Here is a 19680-nt window from a genome sequence, read left to right as displayed (position 1 = left end):
GCGTGACCTTTGCCACTTGCAGTCTTACCTTAAACACATAAGCGTGACTGACCATGCCTCAAATACTGTAAAAACAACTGTATGTGTATCAGATCAGGTAAAGAAGAATATAGAAACTACAACACCCATATATTCACATGTGAAATTTACATCGTGAATTTGTAACAAGCTTCTTTGAAATCCCTCCCATCTTGGGTGAGTGTTGGATGGATGTGAAATGGAACAGCGCAAACAAGCCGAACGCAAGACAAATGTTTTGGGTAAACACGCGAGGAAACCTAAAATACAACCGAAACAAATAATCCAATTGTATATGCACACTGTGCATGTTAGTTAATATGACAGAGATAACTTACAGATTGTACATTATCTTACACTCTCTTTACACACAATGAAGAGAGCCATTCGAAGAGAAAGAAAGATGACAGAGAAATTCGATTTTTTCCAATCATGCAAAGCATGCGTGCAAAGTCTTGTCAGCTGATAGCAACATCCCGAGGACAAGATAGACTAAAAAAAAGTTTTGTCCCATGCTGCTCGAAGCAGTTGAGCTCACTTATAAGTTAACAAATGTCACCCTATCATCAAAGCAAAGCTAGTTTGAGAACTGCAGTTTAAAGACTATAAGTGAGGACATGGTAGACAAAGGTTTATTTTACAACTTAGATGTGGCCAAAAAGGCAAAGAATAAAACTCAATGTAATATCTCAAATATGATCTAATGTATGCTATTGTTATTTCAGAAAGAGCGCAAGGAAAGAGAGAGAGAGAGAATGTGATGAATCAGAAAATTCGCAGAAAACGTCAAGTTTTGCTGGCTAAATTACAATAAGCTAAACCAAAATACAGGCTGAGGAATTTTTTTGCACTGTTACAACAGCTTAAAGGGTTTGAACCTACAACTTGACAGCCCAAATGTTTCACAACTAAACTATAACTAGGATAACAAAATTTATATTACAGTTAACTAAAACCATAAACATATTTTAGTTACTTGAAATGAAATACACTACCTACACTGTCTTGTATAAAAAAAATATTAAAATATTAAATACAATTTAAAAAAAAAGTAACCTTATTTTACAACATTCGCCATTTTCATTTAGTTTAACAATGCACTAAAATAAACTAAAACTGAAGGAAAAAAGAAAAACTATACAGACAAGTTTTTTTATTAAATAAAATATAACAACAAAATAACACAATTACTACTAATTAAAATGAAAAATATAAAAACTAATTCATAATATTTATTAAAACTATAATAGTATATAAATGGTATATAAATATTTCTCAAAGCCTGCAAATTTCTCCATCCTTGTAAGTCAATATTGATGATGTCATTCGGAAAAAAAAGATAGGCTAGTGTGACAATCATTCCCAAATAAGAACCCAAGTCAACAGCCTTAACATTCTTTTCTCTCTCTGCATGAGCACGTATACCTACATTTATATATATTGTGACGCAATGAAGTGCAGCTGCGTTGTTTTGATTTGTTGCTATGTGTATGTTCCAAAAATCCAGACAGATTGAAAACAAAGACGACTCAACAAACACATTAGGTGTCACTTTCGCTCACACACTAACTTTGTGTGTTGCTAGCACTCAATCACTTGTCACTTTTTGGTCTGACTTTTACGAGCATCTTCAGGGCCTGGTGTCGTTTCGCACTGTACACAAACTCACAGACACGCACCCCCTGTGGCTCCACACTCTGGCTCACCGCCATTAATCACTCGCTCGCAGAATCCAGCGGAGTTCACGGCAGGTTCAGTGCTTGAAACTCGAGTTACTACATCAGAGATGGATCGCTCATGCAACAGAAATGCCGTATTAGTTTTTGTATGTGCATGATGGGAAAGCTGACACATAAATAAGGAAGATATAAATAAATAAAATCTAGCGAATCCTAATTAATCCCACTGCGGCGGACCTGTGCGCTCGTGCAGTTTTAAACAAGCACACACACCACTCCGAGAAGTCGACATGCAATCAGAATTGATCCCATTTATTTTCTTATGGTCTTTTTGTGGGCGATGCATCAATGCACGTCATTCTGAAAAATATTTACGTTTATGAATTTGGGAGATGCTCCTATCCAAAGTAATCTACAGGGCATTCAAATTTGAGATGTTCACAGATCCAAAAAACCTGAGATCTGCCCTGAAACCAAATTGGGTTCGGGTCCAAAACTTTGATGAGGGCCTTGGACACTGGTCGGTCTGATATTTGTAACCTCAGGTCTAGGGTCATTTTAAATAAATGTGCTTTTACCGAAAATATGCCAACACTGTAAAAAGTGATCAGTTGACTTACCTTAAAAAAAAAGTTAGGAAACACATGCTTAATTGAAAAAATTAGGTTATGTGGAATTGTCAGGTTCACATAACTTATTTTTTTCAACTATGCATCAAGTTTATTACTTAAAGTGAGGAAACCCGTTGTCTTAAAATTGTTAAGTAATAAACTTCATGCGTATTCGAAAAAATTAAGTTATGTGAACTTATGTTAAATGTGGACCATCAGTCCAGAAGAGGAATCCTAGAATCCTCCAAAAGTTGGGACTGAGAAAGAGACAAAATGTACAGTGACACTTTAGACAAATGGTCATTGCATTAAAGGAACAAACAGCAAATTAAGTGACATTTTCAAACATATGACCCTAATAACTCCTCTATTTCTTGTAATCTTAATGTGATCTGATCTCAAGTTCAGATAGCCTTTATCTACTGTTTTATAATTTGAAATCCAACTTTTCAAGCAAGTTAATTTAAGAAGTTAAAGTCCTGATGATAATTAAAATCCTCAAAATATATTGGTTTGATATTTTGTTACACACAAGAGTGGCTTCCGTGTCTAAATACTTTTTTAAGATCACAATAGAGTTGTAAATCCATACATCATAGTTTTCACCTGTCAAAAAACTCAGATTCAATCTGTTATGCATGTTTTTGTGCAAGACGGAGTGTATGATTTCAGTTGCAGATGCAGGCAGTGTGTTATCTTGTCTAGTCTGAGGGCAGAGCCAGTAAAAATACAAAGACGCTCAGATAAACACACACACAGAAAGACCTCTGTGGAGCATGCACAAGAAATTACAAAAGATTCCATCTTTGTGACGCATATTGACAGAGATCTCAAGCACCTGATTATAATCACACTAACGCACTGTCAGTATCACAAACACAGCAGCAGCATTTATTCCATTCCCACGCTCAGCAAGAGACTACTAACTACATTGAGCAACGCATAATGTGCCCACGCCGTGCCTGCCGATGCCTGGCCAATTCTGTCTGATGCCCGCCGGTCACTAGGGTCAGACAATCCTCAAGAGATCATTAAGAAACCATATGTGTGCATAACCCATCTGCTGCATTCTTCAGGAGTAATATCATGTTCAAAATAATACCCAATCAGTATTGCCAACCATCTGCAGCCATGCTTACTGGAAGTGTAACCTTCAAAAACTCTTAAAAACTACAGAGCTCCTAAAGGGTCTTGGTGATGGAAACGGGATATGTCAATGTTTTTGCATTCTCTCGCAAAATGTTTGCGTTCCCCCGAGAAACTTGCAGTTTTCTCGCAACACTTTTGAGCTCTTTGCAAGCGAATGCAAAGTTTCTCTGGGGAAAGCAAAGTTTCTCAGGGCAACACAAAAGTTTTGAAATATATTTTTCCTCCCATCTCATTTTATTCGCCACCAACATATCCCTTTAGGGGCTCCGTAAACAACAACATAGCTAACATGAATTTAGTCAGAACTACTGGGAACAAATTATTAACCATAGACTGTAAAAAAAAAAAAAAGATGCATGAGACATCTCCACTGCTGTAGAAAAATTAAGCCCAAAAAAAAGGTCAATGCCGATTACACCACAATCCATACAATTACATGGAGAGGGCGGGGTTTGTAACCTATACTGCACTCAGCCATCAGGGGGCGATCGAAATGCTTCATTTCTCAGGAAGTGCGCGGCATACTTGGTATGAACGAAGGTCAAAAACTAGTGGTGTCACGATTTACCGTATTGACGATAATCATGATATAAAAAAAAAAATTCAATAGTTATCATGTCAGTTAAAAGAAATGTGCCAGCAGTTAGACATTTTGCTATAGTGATGAAGAAACATGCTGCATTCCAATTCGTATAGTATCCACCCTAAATAGTATTCAACAACATTAGAATGAGTGTGTCCTAAACCATAGTTAAAACTAGTATTCCAGATACCCGGTTGGTATACTATTTCTGGTTAGAATTTGAAGTGCAGATCCTTGCACACTAACGGAAAATATTGCTCACAGCCCATTGTGTGTTGAACGAGGATTCGATCAGAACTACAAACACTAATAAAAAGTGTTAAAAACTACAAACATGGCGGATATGTGAGACCAATGTTTAAAGGGATAGTTCACCCTAAAATGAAAATCAAGTCATCATTTACTCACCCTGGTATTTTTCTAATGCTGTATGCCCTTCTTTTATGGATCACAAAAGTAGAATTTTTAAAAGAAAATGTCCCGCTTGCGCTCATCCATATAATGGCAGTAAATAGCGATCAGCATCAAGCTTTTTTTTTTTTTTTTTTTTTTTAAGACACAAAAGTAATCACAGAATGATCCCATGCATAAACTGTATATTCCAAGTATTCTGGGGGTACAAGATAGGGTTTGGTGAAAAATAAATCGAACTTTAATGTATTTAATGAAATTCTTGTCATTGGTCTTCTCTGCACAACGTGCGCGAGACTCTATTAGTGCCACAATTCACACCGACTCGCTCAGAAAAAGCACACTGTTGTAAGAAATCGAGATCAGCAAAGCTCGCCTACTCTTCTGCTACACACTCAAATGTATGTACTTTTTCTTCACAAAAACAGTATGTTTAGGGCATTATAAATAGGTGAATTGGGACGCAGCAATGGAGTCATTCGAAAATGCAGAGCAGAATGTGTCCAAAAAAAAAGTCAAGATGAGGAAAAACCATGTTGCAACTTGTCACATTAATGTAGAATTCATCTGACGTACATTTGCCGTTTAACTTGCAATATGTCTCATCCAATCAGGATTTAGAGTCTGGACACGGTTTATAATATTAGATTTACTGTTTTTACTCAGGTAATTTGAAACGGTTTGTGCACCGATGCCAGGCGTATTCGTTTATTATGAATGGTCTTATCTTTTGGTCTGTGTCCCTGAAGTTCCAGATAAAAGAGATAAATCACATAATATTCACTGGATTATATAACAAATTGGCAGTGCCACATTGTTGTTTGTATATAAATCTTTTCTTTTTTTTTTGAGAAAAAAATAACTATTTTGTGGTATACATGCACAATTGTTTAATCATTATGAGAAGGATGTTTTATAATGACAAACATCAGCCAAATATTTGTATTATATATACACACATCCATTAACACCAAAGTCCGTATCAGTAAAAAAAAATACTACTTTCAGCAGTGACAGTGTAAGCATTTATAATGTTACAAAAGATTTATATTTCATATAAATACTGGTTTTTTTTAACTTTCTATTCAGCAAACAGTCCTGAATTTTTTTTATTAATTTCCACACTAAAAAAAAAAACATTTGAACACTGATAATAAAAGTAAATTATTCTTATTTTTATACCAAATCAGCATATTAGAATGATTTCTGAAGGATCATGTGACACTGAAGACTGGAGTAATGATGCTGAAAATTCATCTTTGCCAATATAGTGGGGGGAAAAAAACACATTTTAAATTATATAAAAAAATTTTTTAAAAAAAATTGTAAATTGTTATATTTCACAATATTACTATTTAATGTATTTGAAATGTTAATATATAATATCATATTCACATAACAATATATGCTTTTCTAATAAAAAGAATACACCAATAATTAAATAAATAAAGGCAAAACCAAGAACACTCAACTGACATCTTGTTCACTTATTGGAATCACTTATTTGTGGAACCGAAATCAACATGAGCACTCAGGATGCCCCATACGTCTTGACTACGGAACTCATACCTCAGCAGACTGCCTTTGGTTCAACCTCAACGCTACAGTCACATCCTGTTTTCAGATTTGTTCGGTTGTTCTAGACTCACTCAAGGGCAAAAGCACAAAAGGAGAGGAAGACCATGTTTAGACGTTTAAAACAATCTTCTGACCCCTAGTCTAGATGAAGAATCTCTTCCAGCTGTATTGTTTAAAAGAACTAAACGTTCAGCTTCATCTTTCAAAATTCAGCTTCTTCTGCCATAGCAGAGAGAGAGAGAGAGAGAGAGAGAGAGAGAAAGAGAGAGAGAGAGAACAAAGAAAGGACGAATAAAAGAAAGAAATAACGAAAAAGTATGAACTTAATGAAAGAACAAAAGAAAAAGAACGAGCAAAGCAAAAAGCAAACAAATCAAAGAAAAAGAAAAATTTAAGAACGAACAAATTAATTAAAGAACAAACAAAAAGAATGAAACAAAGAACGAATGAACAAAACAGAAAGAACAACCAAATCAAAGAAAGAGAATGAATGAAAAAGAAAGAGAATGAATGAAAAAGAAAGAAAGAAAGAAAGAATTAAAAAGAAACAACGACAGAACAAACAAAAGAAGGAAAGAGCGCATGACAAAACGAATGAACTGAAGCACAAAGAAAAGGAAGACGGAACAAAAGAGAGAAATGTAGTAGTCTATAACAGCAGATGGGGCTGTAGGTGATTGGACTCAAATGAAAGAATAGAGAGAAATTGGACAAAGGAGTGATGGATAGACTGTCCTCAGGGTGTTGACAACAACAAAATGATCATATTCACTTGAAAAGACAGAAATAGAGTCAGGCAGCACATACAGGACATCACAAGATGAGCCCCCCACACACACACACACACACACACACACACCCGAGGTGAGGTCACTGGAAACACAGGGCCATTCCATAATGACACTTAACTTCTCAAAGCCTTTACGTACAAAACATGATCTCTCTAATGTGCGTGTGCATGCCAATGTATATAAATACAATTTTTTTTTATTTTTTTTTTTAAAGGGGAGCTTAAGGGCATTGTGGGAAAGGACAGAGAGGATAGGAAGGAGGAAGGAAGGGCTTTGACTGCTGGCACAGATCTGGACAAACATCCATGCACACTCGCAAGTGGAAACGCAAGCGGCGTGTGAAAGGAAAGCAACTCTCATCTCCAAGAAAAAAAGCCACCGCTCAGACGATGCTAAGGAAAGATATAATGGGAGTTGAAGGCCAAAAAAGGAGACTGACATTTTTCCCTTCAGGATCTCACACTTGTGACAATGCTTGACGAATGCACATATTATCTCGCAGGGCACTTGTTACACAACAATAGTGCGCACTTGGAAAGTAAAAGCTTTACGAACAATCCCTCAGACTGACCCGGTGAAGTCCAAAGAGTGTACAGGAGATTAAAGAGGAAACGTTCCATGCAACGGCAACCTGATAAGCTTTGAGTCATTAGTTCTGTACTAAAACTCGGCAAGTTGGCTGTTACCTTCTAAGTCAGTATCCTAGTTGAATTGTAACCTCATTAATGACTGATTTAAAAATAGTGCTCCTCAATTAGCACATACTAAAGCCTAAAACAAACAATTCTAGCTACATAAGATAGACTTTTAGATGGTAGCATTACAGAACATCTTAGCAAGGCCGTAATCATGTCTTGAACATTGGGGAGAGGGACGAAGAAAATGTGCATTCGAATTATTTGCAAATAATAATTTTATTTCCAAATAAGCACATTCACTCTTAATTGTATGCCTGAAATAGCTCTGTTAAAGTTAATTATCTCTCAAGTTAAATTACGAATTACATCACGTAAATGATACAGGCTATTTTCAAATTCAAAACACTGACATTTTTGGCTATCCAATTATTGTGGGATTGCCCCCGTGTGGTGGTTACGGGCCTGCATCTATCAGACCGCAATTCATAATGCTACATACATTACTGCATTCACAATGTTGTCTCAGGGGAGGGGGTTTCAGTTTTCAGTCATGGCTTGTTTAACACTTGTTAAAGGCCAAGAATACTTTAATTTTATATATACACTAGAGCATGCGTCCAGTGTGTGCAACGTACATTTTATCAACAGCAAAGTACTTGCATAATGCACACTAGCAGATTTTTCTAATCGTGAATATGTCTTGACTCTTTTTGCACTAATTAGTTGGTCCACAGAGTGGCAACACTGACCCAGGCTGTTGTTTCACAGACAAAAAAGAAACGGAAGAGACGGAACAACAAACAACCGCTGGAGACTGCAACAACAATAGACGCACTTCTGTGCGAGGGGGTTCAGAGATACCTGCGACTCTAGTTTAATCTATAGCACTAAGCCATTATCAAGCACAACTTATTTAGAGATATAGCACAGACATTGCACAAAGATTTTTTAAGATTAAACCGTGTTTCCATTACCCTTCAAATAGCGAAAATTTTAATTGCGAATTGAAAATACGCCCAATATGGAAACACATCAATTCCACAAAAAGTCCCTATATCGCAAAAATGTTTTCACGCTCGCAAGTGGTTTTTCAGGCAGTTCGAAAAAGGAATATTTCGCAAAAATGCAATGGAAACCGTTTTTGCGCATTTACAGGTCACCTGACGTAGATGGCGTAGTTGTTTATTAACCTCATAAAAGACAAAAGAATTACGGAATACTGGATTCTAAACCACTAAGAAATCCCACAATCAAGACCTCGAAGCAGATATGAGGAAAACACCTCATACGCAGCCGCTCCCAAGTGTAAAAGGCTTTCCTTGCCATTAAAGGAGAACTCCGGCGCAAAATGAACCTTTGGTCTAATAAAACATTGGTACCTTTAAGCACCTTTAAGCATTCATGTCAAAACTGATCTATACTTTGAGCATAAAGGCTTATTCACCACAGGCAAAAGGGGATTTCAATAAAACTATGAAGTAGAGAGGTGATTTTTTTTTATCTGTGCTACCCGACTAGTGAAAACAGAGAAAAAAGGCTGTTGTCTTCCCTTTTCCCAAATAGAAAAACTTCAACACCCATAATGCACTGGGCATGTTGCCATCCAAGGCCACTCCCAGTCTGCTGTGGATACACTAATCCAGAGTCAAATACTGCCTTGCTTTAGTATTAAATACTTCTTAGCAATTTTTTAGTCACAAAGGTGTCGACTTGTATTGGTCCCAGGTGCAAGAATTCAAAGAGTCTAGCGTGAGTGAGTTACTTTCAGTGTCGGTCCAGTGAAGGATCCATCACGTTGTAGGCAGCAGGTGAAGGCTGCAAAGAATAATATGGAGAGAACACCGTGACGGAAAATCTAAAAAACTGTGTTTGTAGTCAACATTTCAAATAGGACAAACAGTGTTTTAGGCCAAAAACTAAAAAGACCAACCGTTCTGTCAGTTCCACCCAAAGCAAAACGCTGTCGCGTACAGGTAAGAAATCTGTTTCCATAGTGTTCCCTTTTTACCATAATGCTGTTTAAAGAGTAGACAACCTATGATAACATTTCCAGTGATTAACCTACTTACAATAACGGTTTTGTTAAAGGGGTCATATAATGGTACATGCACTTTTACAAGTTGATTGTACTGAAATGTGTGTTGGCAGTGCCTGTACACAACCATCATATAATGATAAAAATCCATCCAGTGTTTTTTTTAAATCTCCTTATATGTTTTCCCCTGCCTCAAATTGAGCCGTTCGACCGCGTGACGTCAATAAAACGGACGCCCCTCCCACGATTGTTGATTGACAGCAGCGTTTCAACACAGACCCGCCCTCGCTCGTGAGGGAGCTGTCAATCATAGTCCGCGTTGATACTGGAGCACTGTCTATGAGCAGAATGGCGTCTAAGCGAGTGTGTTGTTCTGTTCTTGGGTGTAATAATGAACAGAGCAGTCATTTTAATGTTCCTAAATCCGAACCGCTGAAGACCCAGTGGCTGAGTTTGTTTTTGAAGGGAATATTCCCCACGAGCAACGTCAATGCTTTCATGTTTGCGCGAATAATTTCTCACCAGACTGCTTTATAAACGAGGAGGGTCAGTATAAAGCTGGTTTTGATAAGAAGCTGCTCCTGGAAAAAGGATCGGTACCAGCAATTCGTGTTCCTGCTGAACCTCCAGAAGAACTGAAGTGAGTGTACGTTTTATTAACCTTTATACTAATATTTATATTAATCTTTGCAAATCGCTTGCACGCTTCACGATGAATGCGGCTAAGGTTTACACTCAGGGTACATTACGGCATGTTTTCTATGTACGACGTTCTCAATATAATTCATAATCCCACATTTATAATGAACAACGCGTTATGGTTATTGTGTTATTGTGTTACAAACGGTGTACGCACAGAACAGAGAGGCGGGGTGAGCAGAGCTCATTATCATTTAAAGGCATGTGCACTGAAACGGCGTGCTGAAAACAGAGCTAAAATAAGTGTTTTCTTACAATACTAATGAGAATTTTTAATTTAAGTATATTACAAACTTTTAATTTAGACCCTAAAGAATCATATTAGCTTGTACAAAAATGGCATTATATGACCCCTTTAATATAACCTTCTGTCGATCCGACTGCCGATGGGCAGGGACACAAAAAAGCGGAAGCATAATCTGTAGTATTCCCGAAAGCCCTGGAGCTGTCAAAAGGAAAAAGGAAAACACGTCATCCGGCAGACTTTCGCTGACAAATAAACGTGAATTTCTTTGTCCAGGTAACATGGAGAATGAATAATCATAGTTCATTTACATATACTACCAACATTATAACAATACAAAGCGGGTTGAAAATCAGTTGATGCACTTTAAGTGTTTGTGTAACTCACTCAGAGGCTGACGTTAGCAGCTCTGAGTGAAAAAATACAAAGAGCTCACAGAAACACTGAGTGAAATAATGGGACATGAAATGGAAGTTGTGGTAGTCTTTTCTTCCCTATTGTGATGTATATCCGAGTAGAATGGCTTCTCAAATCGGGAATTGATTTTCCCTCATCTTCATGACTTGAGGAAACAAAATATTGGTACCAGAACTTTGCTACCAATTATAAGAGTATAGTCTTTGCTTATGTGCCTCTGATGCCTATAGGCAGCCCATTCAATTCTAAAACAACCAATGTGGCATTTCTATAATGCAAGGTTGGGCAGAACTAGTTTTCCAGGAAATACAATAAAACCTGCCGAGACCTAATTACGGTAACCTCTATTCATGCGAGTTTCTCTTAACCTCACTGAACCCCCATCAGGTTTTTTTGTACCAGGAAGTGAGGTTCAAGTCTCATACTGGTACCTGCAATAAATCACTCATGTAACATCTCATGTGTATCAGATAGATAATAGCCACAAGGCAAAGAGCCGCAGTGTCTGTTTTCAACTCTTACATGTGATTCTGATGGCTGTGGCAGAGATCCAGGACTCAGCACAGGAGATCCCGAGGGGCTGCAGAGCTCAGGGAAAGGGTTCGGAATAGCTGGCAAAGACGCAGGACGAACTTGCAACTCTTCTTCTTGAAGTCGCCTACGAGGGGTGACAAAGAGAGAAAAGGAAAAAGAAAAGTTGTACTTTTGTTTTAAAGATAAGCTCAGTACTATTCAAATATACATACCGTTCCTGAGGCTAAAATGCCCAGGACTAAAACATCTAACCGAACCTTGTCATTTTCATCTCATTAGGGTCTCATTGCTTCATTAACCATGCAGTGTTCACGAAATCATCTGTATTTTAATCAATATGAAACCGAGCAGGGAATTAAAGCCCTGAAAACTTCAGTGCTGTAAAGTGATAGGCTAATGAAAAATAAATCAGAAGAATCCACATGACATTCTCACCGCTGCATTACGGATTCTACTACAGAATATATGAATGAAAGCGAGGGATTCGAAACCCACTTAGCCAACCGAGAATCGGTTCATGAACTCTCATAGTGTGCGGCAGAGTTCAGCAGACAGACACATCGACTGCAGATTTTAAAACTCATCTTCGGGTCTTTGATCTACATCAATAAGACCGGGAATAATACATGACTGCCTCAGCGTAGTTTGAGCGACCATAATAACTGAGGGAATTTTTAAAATCCAAACCGTGGCAGGGGGTGGGCCGTTCAGGGTTCATGGCCGAGTCAGTACGAAAAGAAGACCGTGTGTCTGTGTGAGTGTGTAGAGACGGAAACCTCTGAGTGAACCCATCTCGATGTGTGTATGTGTGTGAAACTACACCCCGCTGTCACGGAGATCAGAGAAGAGCGGATGAAAGACAGCGAACGACACAGAATCCCTGCAGAAAGGTGAGGTGTAAAAGAGCTGATTAGAACAAGCACTCGGAGAGGATTTCGGAAAGAGAAAAGATTATGACTTTGAGAAGATGACTTGAAAACTTACGGCTTACGGGAGGGTATGAATACTGTTTTTTAGATCCAAAACAAGAAAGTGCTAATTAAACCCAATGATTCATATGTCAAAAAATAAATAAATAAATACACACACACACATTATACATACATAATATATATATACACTATATACACACATACATATATATATGTATGTGTATATAGTGTGTATATATATATATATATATATATACACTCACCGGCCACTTTATTAGGTACCCCATGCTAGTAACGGGTTGGACCCCCTTTTGCCTTCAGAACTGCCTCAATTCTTCGTGGCATAGATTCAACAAGGTGCTGGAAGCATTCCTCAGGGAGTTTGGTCCATATTGACATGATGGCATCACACAGTTGCCGCAGATTTGTCGGCTGCACATCCATGATGCGAATCTCCCGTTCCACCACATCCCAAAGATGCTCTATTGGGTTGAGATCTGATGACTGTGGAGGCCATTTTAGTACAGTGAACTCATTGTCATGTTCAAGAAACCAATTTGAAATGATTAGAGCTTTGTGACATGGTGGAAGTAGCCATCAGAGGATGGGTACATGGTGGCCATAAAGGGATGGACATGGTCAGAAACAATGCTCAGGTAGGCCGTGGCATTTAAACGATGCCCAATCGGCACTAAGGGGCCTAAAGTGTGCCAGGAAAACATCCCCCACACCATTACACCACCACCACCAGCCTGCACAGTGGTAACAAGGCATGATGGTTCCATGTTCTCATTCTGTTTACGCCAAATTCTGACTCTAACATCTGAATGTCTCAACAGAAATCGAGACTCATCAGACCAGGCAACATTTTTCCAGTCTTCAACTGTTCAATTTTGGTGAGCTCTTGCAAATTGTAGCCTCTTTTACCTATCTGTAGTGGAGATGAGTGGTACCCGGTGGAGTCTTCTGCTGTTGTAGCCCATCCGCCTCAAGGTTGTGCGTGTTGTGGCTTCACAAATGCTTTGCTGCATACCTCGGTTGTAACGAGTGGTTATTTCAGTCACTGTTGCCCTTCTATTAGCTCGAACCAGTCTGGCCATTCTCCTCTGACCTCTGGCATCAACAAGGCATTTCCGCCCACAGAACTGCCGCTCACTGGATGTTTTTTCTTTTTCGGACCATTCTCTGTAAACCCTAGAGATGGTTGTGCGTGAAAATCCCAGTAGATTAGCAGTTTCTGAAATACTCAGACCAGCCCTTCTGGCACCAACAATCATGCCACGTTCAAAGTCACTCAAATCACCTTTCTTCCCCATACTGATGCTCGGTTTGAACTGCAGGAGATTGTCTTGACCATGTCTACATGCCTAAATGCACTGAGTTGCCGCCATGTGATTGGCTGCTTAGAAATTAAGTGTTAACGAGCAGTTGGACAGGTGTACCTAATAAAGTGGCCGGTGAGTGTATATATATATATTACACACACACACTTAAAAATACCTTTTTAATCAACTGTGGTAATATTTTAGTAATAACTATTTGTTAATTATTAAATTGCACAAATTGCAGGGTTCCGACAGCTATAGACCAATTCATTTCAATAAAAATCAAGTTTAAAAAGATGAAATATTAAAGCATAATGAAGCACAATTACACTACCGTTCAAGAGTTTTGGGTCAGTAATATTTAATATAATATAATACATTGATACTTTTATTTAGCAAGGATTCAATTGCTTTAAATTGATCACAAATGGCAGTAAAGATTATTACATTAGAGAAAAATGTAATTTCAAATAAATGCTGTTCTTTTGAACTTTCTATTCATCAGAGAATCCTGTTTAGCAGCACAATTGTTTTCAACACTGCTCACCAAATCAGCATATTAGATTGATTTCTGAAGAATCATGTAATGAACACTGAAGACTGGAGTAATGGCTGCTGAAAATTTGCTTTGCCATCACAGGAATAAATTGAATTTGAATTGTGATGATGTATTTTGTAATTATTCAATATTACTGTTTTCACTGTATTTTTTCAAGTGTAGAAAAATGACTTTCAATTTCAAATTTTGCACGATTTTCCAGAACTGGAAATCATAACTTCCCATTTCTTTGTGTGCACTGTGCATGTACATTACCTGACAGCCTGTATGTGCATTGGCTGAGATCCCCGGAGCTTTTGGGCTGGAGAGTGGGGGGCGGTCACTTTATTACTTGGGGCCCGTAGCTGTGGGGCCGCTCTGTTGCCATGGAGCCCACTGCCATCGGTGCGGTGCAAGAGGGGGGCGGAGTCCGAATGCTGGGTCCCACAGGTTGCATAGATGCTCTCATAGGATGAAAGAGAGGCCATGTCATTCACCAGGGCCTCCAGATCTACATCATCCTCTGCAGCAAAGCAAAACATGCATGGAGAGAGAGACAGAGATTGAGTCTTACGTCATTCACAAGCAACTAAAGTGTATCAGCAGCAGCCCCGATACTAAGAACAGCCAAACAAATACATACAATTCACATAGGACACTGTATTTAATAACTGATTATTATGCATATTACTTAAGAGACTGTGTAATATTTGTACTGTTTTTGAATTTTCATGCTGCAGAAGAAATTTATTAAAAATAGGCAAAAAAGATATTTAAAAATGATGACAAAAATAATACTTTTATTCACCAAGTATACATTTAATTGAGTGACAATAAAAACATTAATAATGTTACAAAACATTTTCTATTTCCAATAAATGCTGTTTTAAACAAACAAAAATCTATGCAAAGAAAAATACATCACAGCAGCACAATTGTGTTTAACATTGAAAATAATAAGAAATGTTTCTTGAGCACCAAAATCATATTAGAATGATTTCTGAAGGATCATGTAACAATGAAAACTGGAAATTCAGCTCTGTCATGACAGGAATAAATTACACTTTAAAATATATTACAATAGAAAGAGTCATTTTAAATAGTAATATTACACAATACTAAAAGAGACTACTTTCAAAAACAAAACAAAAAAACCTTACCAACCCCAAACTTCTTAATGTTAGCGTGTGTGTATTTCTTTCTTTATTTGTGTGTGTGACTGAATAAAAAAAAATTTCATGTTACACTGAACAAATGCATCACTACATAACTTTTATATTAGAGGTTTCATTTTTATTAGTTTTGATAAAGCACAACTTCATTTAACTATCAATTCGACCATGGCGAGTTCTGAAGCAACAAGGCATCCTCACCCTGGCACCACCATGTTTGACTGTTGGTAAGATGCTCTTAGATTCTGGAATGCCATTTTCACTTCATGCCAGACATAATGGGTCACATGTCATCCAAAATGTTCAATTTTTTGACTCGTAGAACATTCTTCCAAAAGTCTTGGGGATCAGCCAGGTGCTCTTTTGGCAGATGAGAGATGAGAGTTTATGTTCTTGGTTAGCAGTGGTTTCCACATTGCTCCTCTCTCAGCCCACATTTCTTTGGAAGAGTTTTTTTAAGATCCTCTGTGGCTTCCTGAATAATTTTAGGCTGATCCTTTGGACACACTTTGACAGATTGGCTACAGAACATTCACTACCATGTCCACTTGTTCTCTATATGCATTATGGTTCAGTGGTGGTGTCCCAGAATTTCAGAAATGTCCTCAGCAAAAGGTGCTAAAAAAAAAAAGTTAGTCCCTTGTGTTTCAAGTTATTTTATTTGAGTATGGATTGTTTACTCAAATACGTTTGCATCTTGAGATGCTGTGGCGTAGTGGTTAAATATCTGGGACAGTAATCAAAAGATTTTCATAGTCTGATTTGAACAGTATTAGCATTAATCATGAAAACAATGCAATATATCGTGCAACTAGCAATAAATTGCCACAAGATGGCAGTATCAAGTTAAATGAGTAAACACTCAAATGGTCAGCCCTTTGGTCACATTTCCCAGTGTTCCCTGACCTGATCATATCCCTCAAGTCACACTCATATAGATTCATCGAGATAGTGATCTCTCAACACTACACACGGACACTTCCAAAACCAAATATTCCACTAATAGTTCTCACACAGAAAACAGGTCACCATAAATGTATTCTGTGATGTGGGAGGAACAGCAGGTGGTTTGTGGAATTACTCTGTAATAACGGCCGCATGTGACGCTACATGCCTGTTAAATGAAGCAAGAAATACAGGTTCAATAGTTGGCATGTGTATTTTCGCTAACTTGATGACTGGAATGCTTTACCTATTGATTCTCAACTGAGGGTCACCACTTGAGGTCCCAAGAAAAACCACAGTACTGCATTTTATAATTAGTATTTAGCATTGTTTTTCATCTGCCCATCTGCAACCTTATCAAAACAGCCCTGAGACACATTTTCTGGGTCATGACCTGTCAGTTGAGAAGCACTCTGTGCAATGAAGACCCATAAAAACCAAGCTTTTAAGGCCGTAGAGTGATTTCTTTTAACAACTGGTGCGTTTAAAAGGTTAGCAAATCATGCTAAAATGTAATGCTAGTGCAATGCAAGCCACCAAAGTGCTTTTCCCTCATCAGGTCAAACAGTTATCATTGATGAAATGTAATATCTGTATTGATCCAGGCTAGTAAAGAAGGCAGCGAGATGACCATGCTATCAGCAGACTATTTGTAGACCATCCAAAAAGGACTGCAGCACGTGCTTGTAATAAACAGAACTTTATTGTGTGTTGGTAAGGATGCTATGTAGTTATCGTTTTAAGTGAACGGGCCTTCAATCTTTTTATTTAAAGCTGCAGTCGGGCGTTTTCCCTCTTTGTCGCCATCTCTGTTCGAAATCTGCAATTGCAGTCATTCGCGGAATTATCAACTTTATGTGAGTTGTACTTCAACACCCTCGACACGGCACAGCGCGGATGAACACAATGTTTGAGGAGACTGTCAGTCACCGCGCCGGTGTGGATACTGGCATTCAGAATCACAGATTATTCTTTTTGGAAGTATGACCAGCATAAGAATTTTCAGAGGAAAATGTCATCTGAATTAGTAAGAAACATCGACCTTTGTTCTGGTTCTGGCATTGCAGTAAATGGCGCTGATTAAATCTAACAATCACTAAAGTTATCATATCACGCAAAACCGTGCAAATTATACTTTGTTTTAAAATTGTTAATGTTAACAACGTCAGCATTGCGTGACTACATGTAATGTCCTTCCGATATGTTTCCTTGTTTTCGCATGGGTCCGGTTGCAGTCTCTTTTTTTCTGTAGCCACTCCGAAGTCCGAGCAAAGTCTTTTGCATTTTACACCGGGTGAGTCTCCAGTTGTCACTGGTGATTGTCGTTTGAACCTTTCTGGATCCGCCATCAAATTGATAAGTTTAATTATATCAAGTGCTGTGAGAAAAGGCTATAAATCTCCACCTCCAACATCCTCACACGCAATATAGCCTACTAGCCGAGACTCCTTCTTTATGTGTACAGATGTGACGTAATGACTCAATATAGCCTACTAGCCGAGACTCCTCCTTTATAAGATGTGACGTAATGACGCAAAGCCATGCTCGAATCTCCCGCGGAAATCCACCAGTACCACTGGAATTAAAAACATTATTACAAGCTTACCGTTTTGAATTGGTTGCAGTTAATGAAAGTTAAAGATCCAGTCCGTAGCTTTTTCTTTCATTAACTTCAACCAAATATTAGTCTAGCTAGCTAATAGTAAAGTTGCAATAAAACAATAGTAGCCACAAATATTTTCTTCCATATTTTAACATGTATACGAATGTAACAAGTTAGGATTATAGACATGGTTTTATGCATCTGTTGTTATTTGGATTTTGAGATGTAGGCATTGCAATCAAAAGTAGAGCCAGATGAATGTTATTTAGCAGGGGTGGGGTTTAAAGGCCATGACACCAAACTGGCGATCGGCCGTCGGACAATGTCGGGCTGTCGTTGAGCGTCGGCTGGCCCAGTTTTTGCAGTGTGTTTTGCACTGTCAGCACTAGTTGAAGCCCGTCAGGGTTATTTTGGCCGATTGAGCACGTAGAATCGGCGTCCGTCAGCACTGTCGGTGAGAGAGAGAACTCTGACTGGCTGTTCAGCTTGACGAATGAGTCCGTGCACAAGAATAAAAAACGAAAGTGAGCAAAAAAGTCAAGATAGATCAGACAAAAGGCTGTTCTAATTATCATCTTACATGAGCATTCTAATACGTGAATGTTTCATAACAACATGAGAACGCCTGGAATGAAGAATATTCAAAGATATTCAAAATGGTAAGCAAGCGCTGCTTTGATTAGGGTTTGAATATCTGCAGTCATAGTTTCTGTTTTTGAATGACAAATATAGCTAGTCCTCTCATGCTAGTCCCTTTGTAGTCCGTCGCCGCAAGTTATTTTATGTCGGCTTGGTGTCGCACGGCCTTACGTGGACTAAAAAATAGGAGTCCTGCATAAGTCACCTGTAGTTATGTTTTTGAATTACAAATTAATTTTAATTGTTTTTTTAAATGAACCCTAACCCATGCATAAATTGTTTACAATAAGATTAAAATCTATAACATGCATTTGGAAAATTCTTATTTCATGCCCACTTTAACTTAGCTAGGTAGCTAATATTTACCAGGCTAAATCAGGTCTAATTCAAAGCCCTGCTTCAGACTTCCACTAGAATACCAGCAGCGTCCGAACGGTGCATTCCGTACATACCCCAGACCCACACACTTCCGCATGTGTCCGAGCGTAAGTGTTTGTGTATGTAACAAGAGAGCTCGGCAAGTATCCTATGCGTAAGAGATGTCTTTTTAAAAGCAAACACACAAACAGGAACATACGATGAATAGGACTGTTAAAACAATGAAGTACAGCAAGTACAAGATCTTTAAGAGGTACAACCAGTACAAGTGAGTGTCAAAGAGCATTTCCATTTACTGCTCTCAGCGCTAAGTGGTCCAAATATGCCTTTCCAAACACTCCCTTCCTGTCTTCTCATTCATTTCACATTTCTTTAAACTACATGGTTTAGCTCCCCAGTACTTGAGCGAGCTCTTAACGCATTATAGTCCTTCATGCCTATTGCGATCTCAAAATTCCGGCCAGTTGATAATACTTCGAATATTAAAATCGACGGAAGACCCTTTTCCTATTTAGCACCAACACTTTGGAACAGTCTTCCTAACATTGTCCGGGAAGCAGACACACACTGTCAGTTTAAATCTAGACTAAAAAAACATCTCTTTGACCTAGCATACACAACACATTATAAACTTTTATAATTCAATGTTAGGCTGCATAGATTAGGTCAGCCAGAACCGAGAACACTCCCCATAAATCCTGATGTACTCGTTACATCATAAGAAGAATGGCGTCTACGCTAATATTAGTCTCTCTGTTTAT

General features: G+C 38.2%; 1 protein-coding gene across 1 annotated transcript in view; it reads right to left on the bottom strand.

The window, feature by feature from the left end:
• grb10a (growth factor receptor-bound protein 10a) overlaps positions 1 to 19680 on the bottom strand; it is a 68174-nt gene that overhangs the window by 25948 nt on the left and 22546 nt on the right. The window contains exons 4-5 of the mRNA XM_056241528.1: positions 14459 to 14705; positions 11376 to 11511 (exon numbers count right to left, since the gene is read on the bottom strand). Of these exons, the coding sequence (XP_056097503.1) occupies positions 11376 to 11511; positions 14459 to 14705 (383 nt within the window). The remainder of the gene's footprint in view (positions 1 to 11375; positions 11512 to 14458; positions 14706 to 19680) is intronic.

Source organism: Rhinichthys klamathensis, unplaced genomic scaffold (assembly GCF_029890125.1).
Source record: "Rhinichthys klamathensis goyatoka isolate OS25496 unplaced genomic scaffold, OSU_Roscu_1.1 h1tg000653l_1, whole genome shotgun sequence".
NCBI lineage: Eukaryota > Metazoa > Chordata > Actinopteri > Cypriniformes > Leuciscidae > Rhinichthys > Rhinichthys klamathensis.
This window is presented reverse-complemented; position numbering and strand designations above follow the sequence as displayed.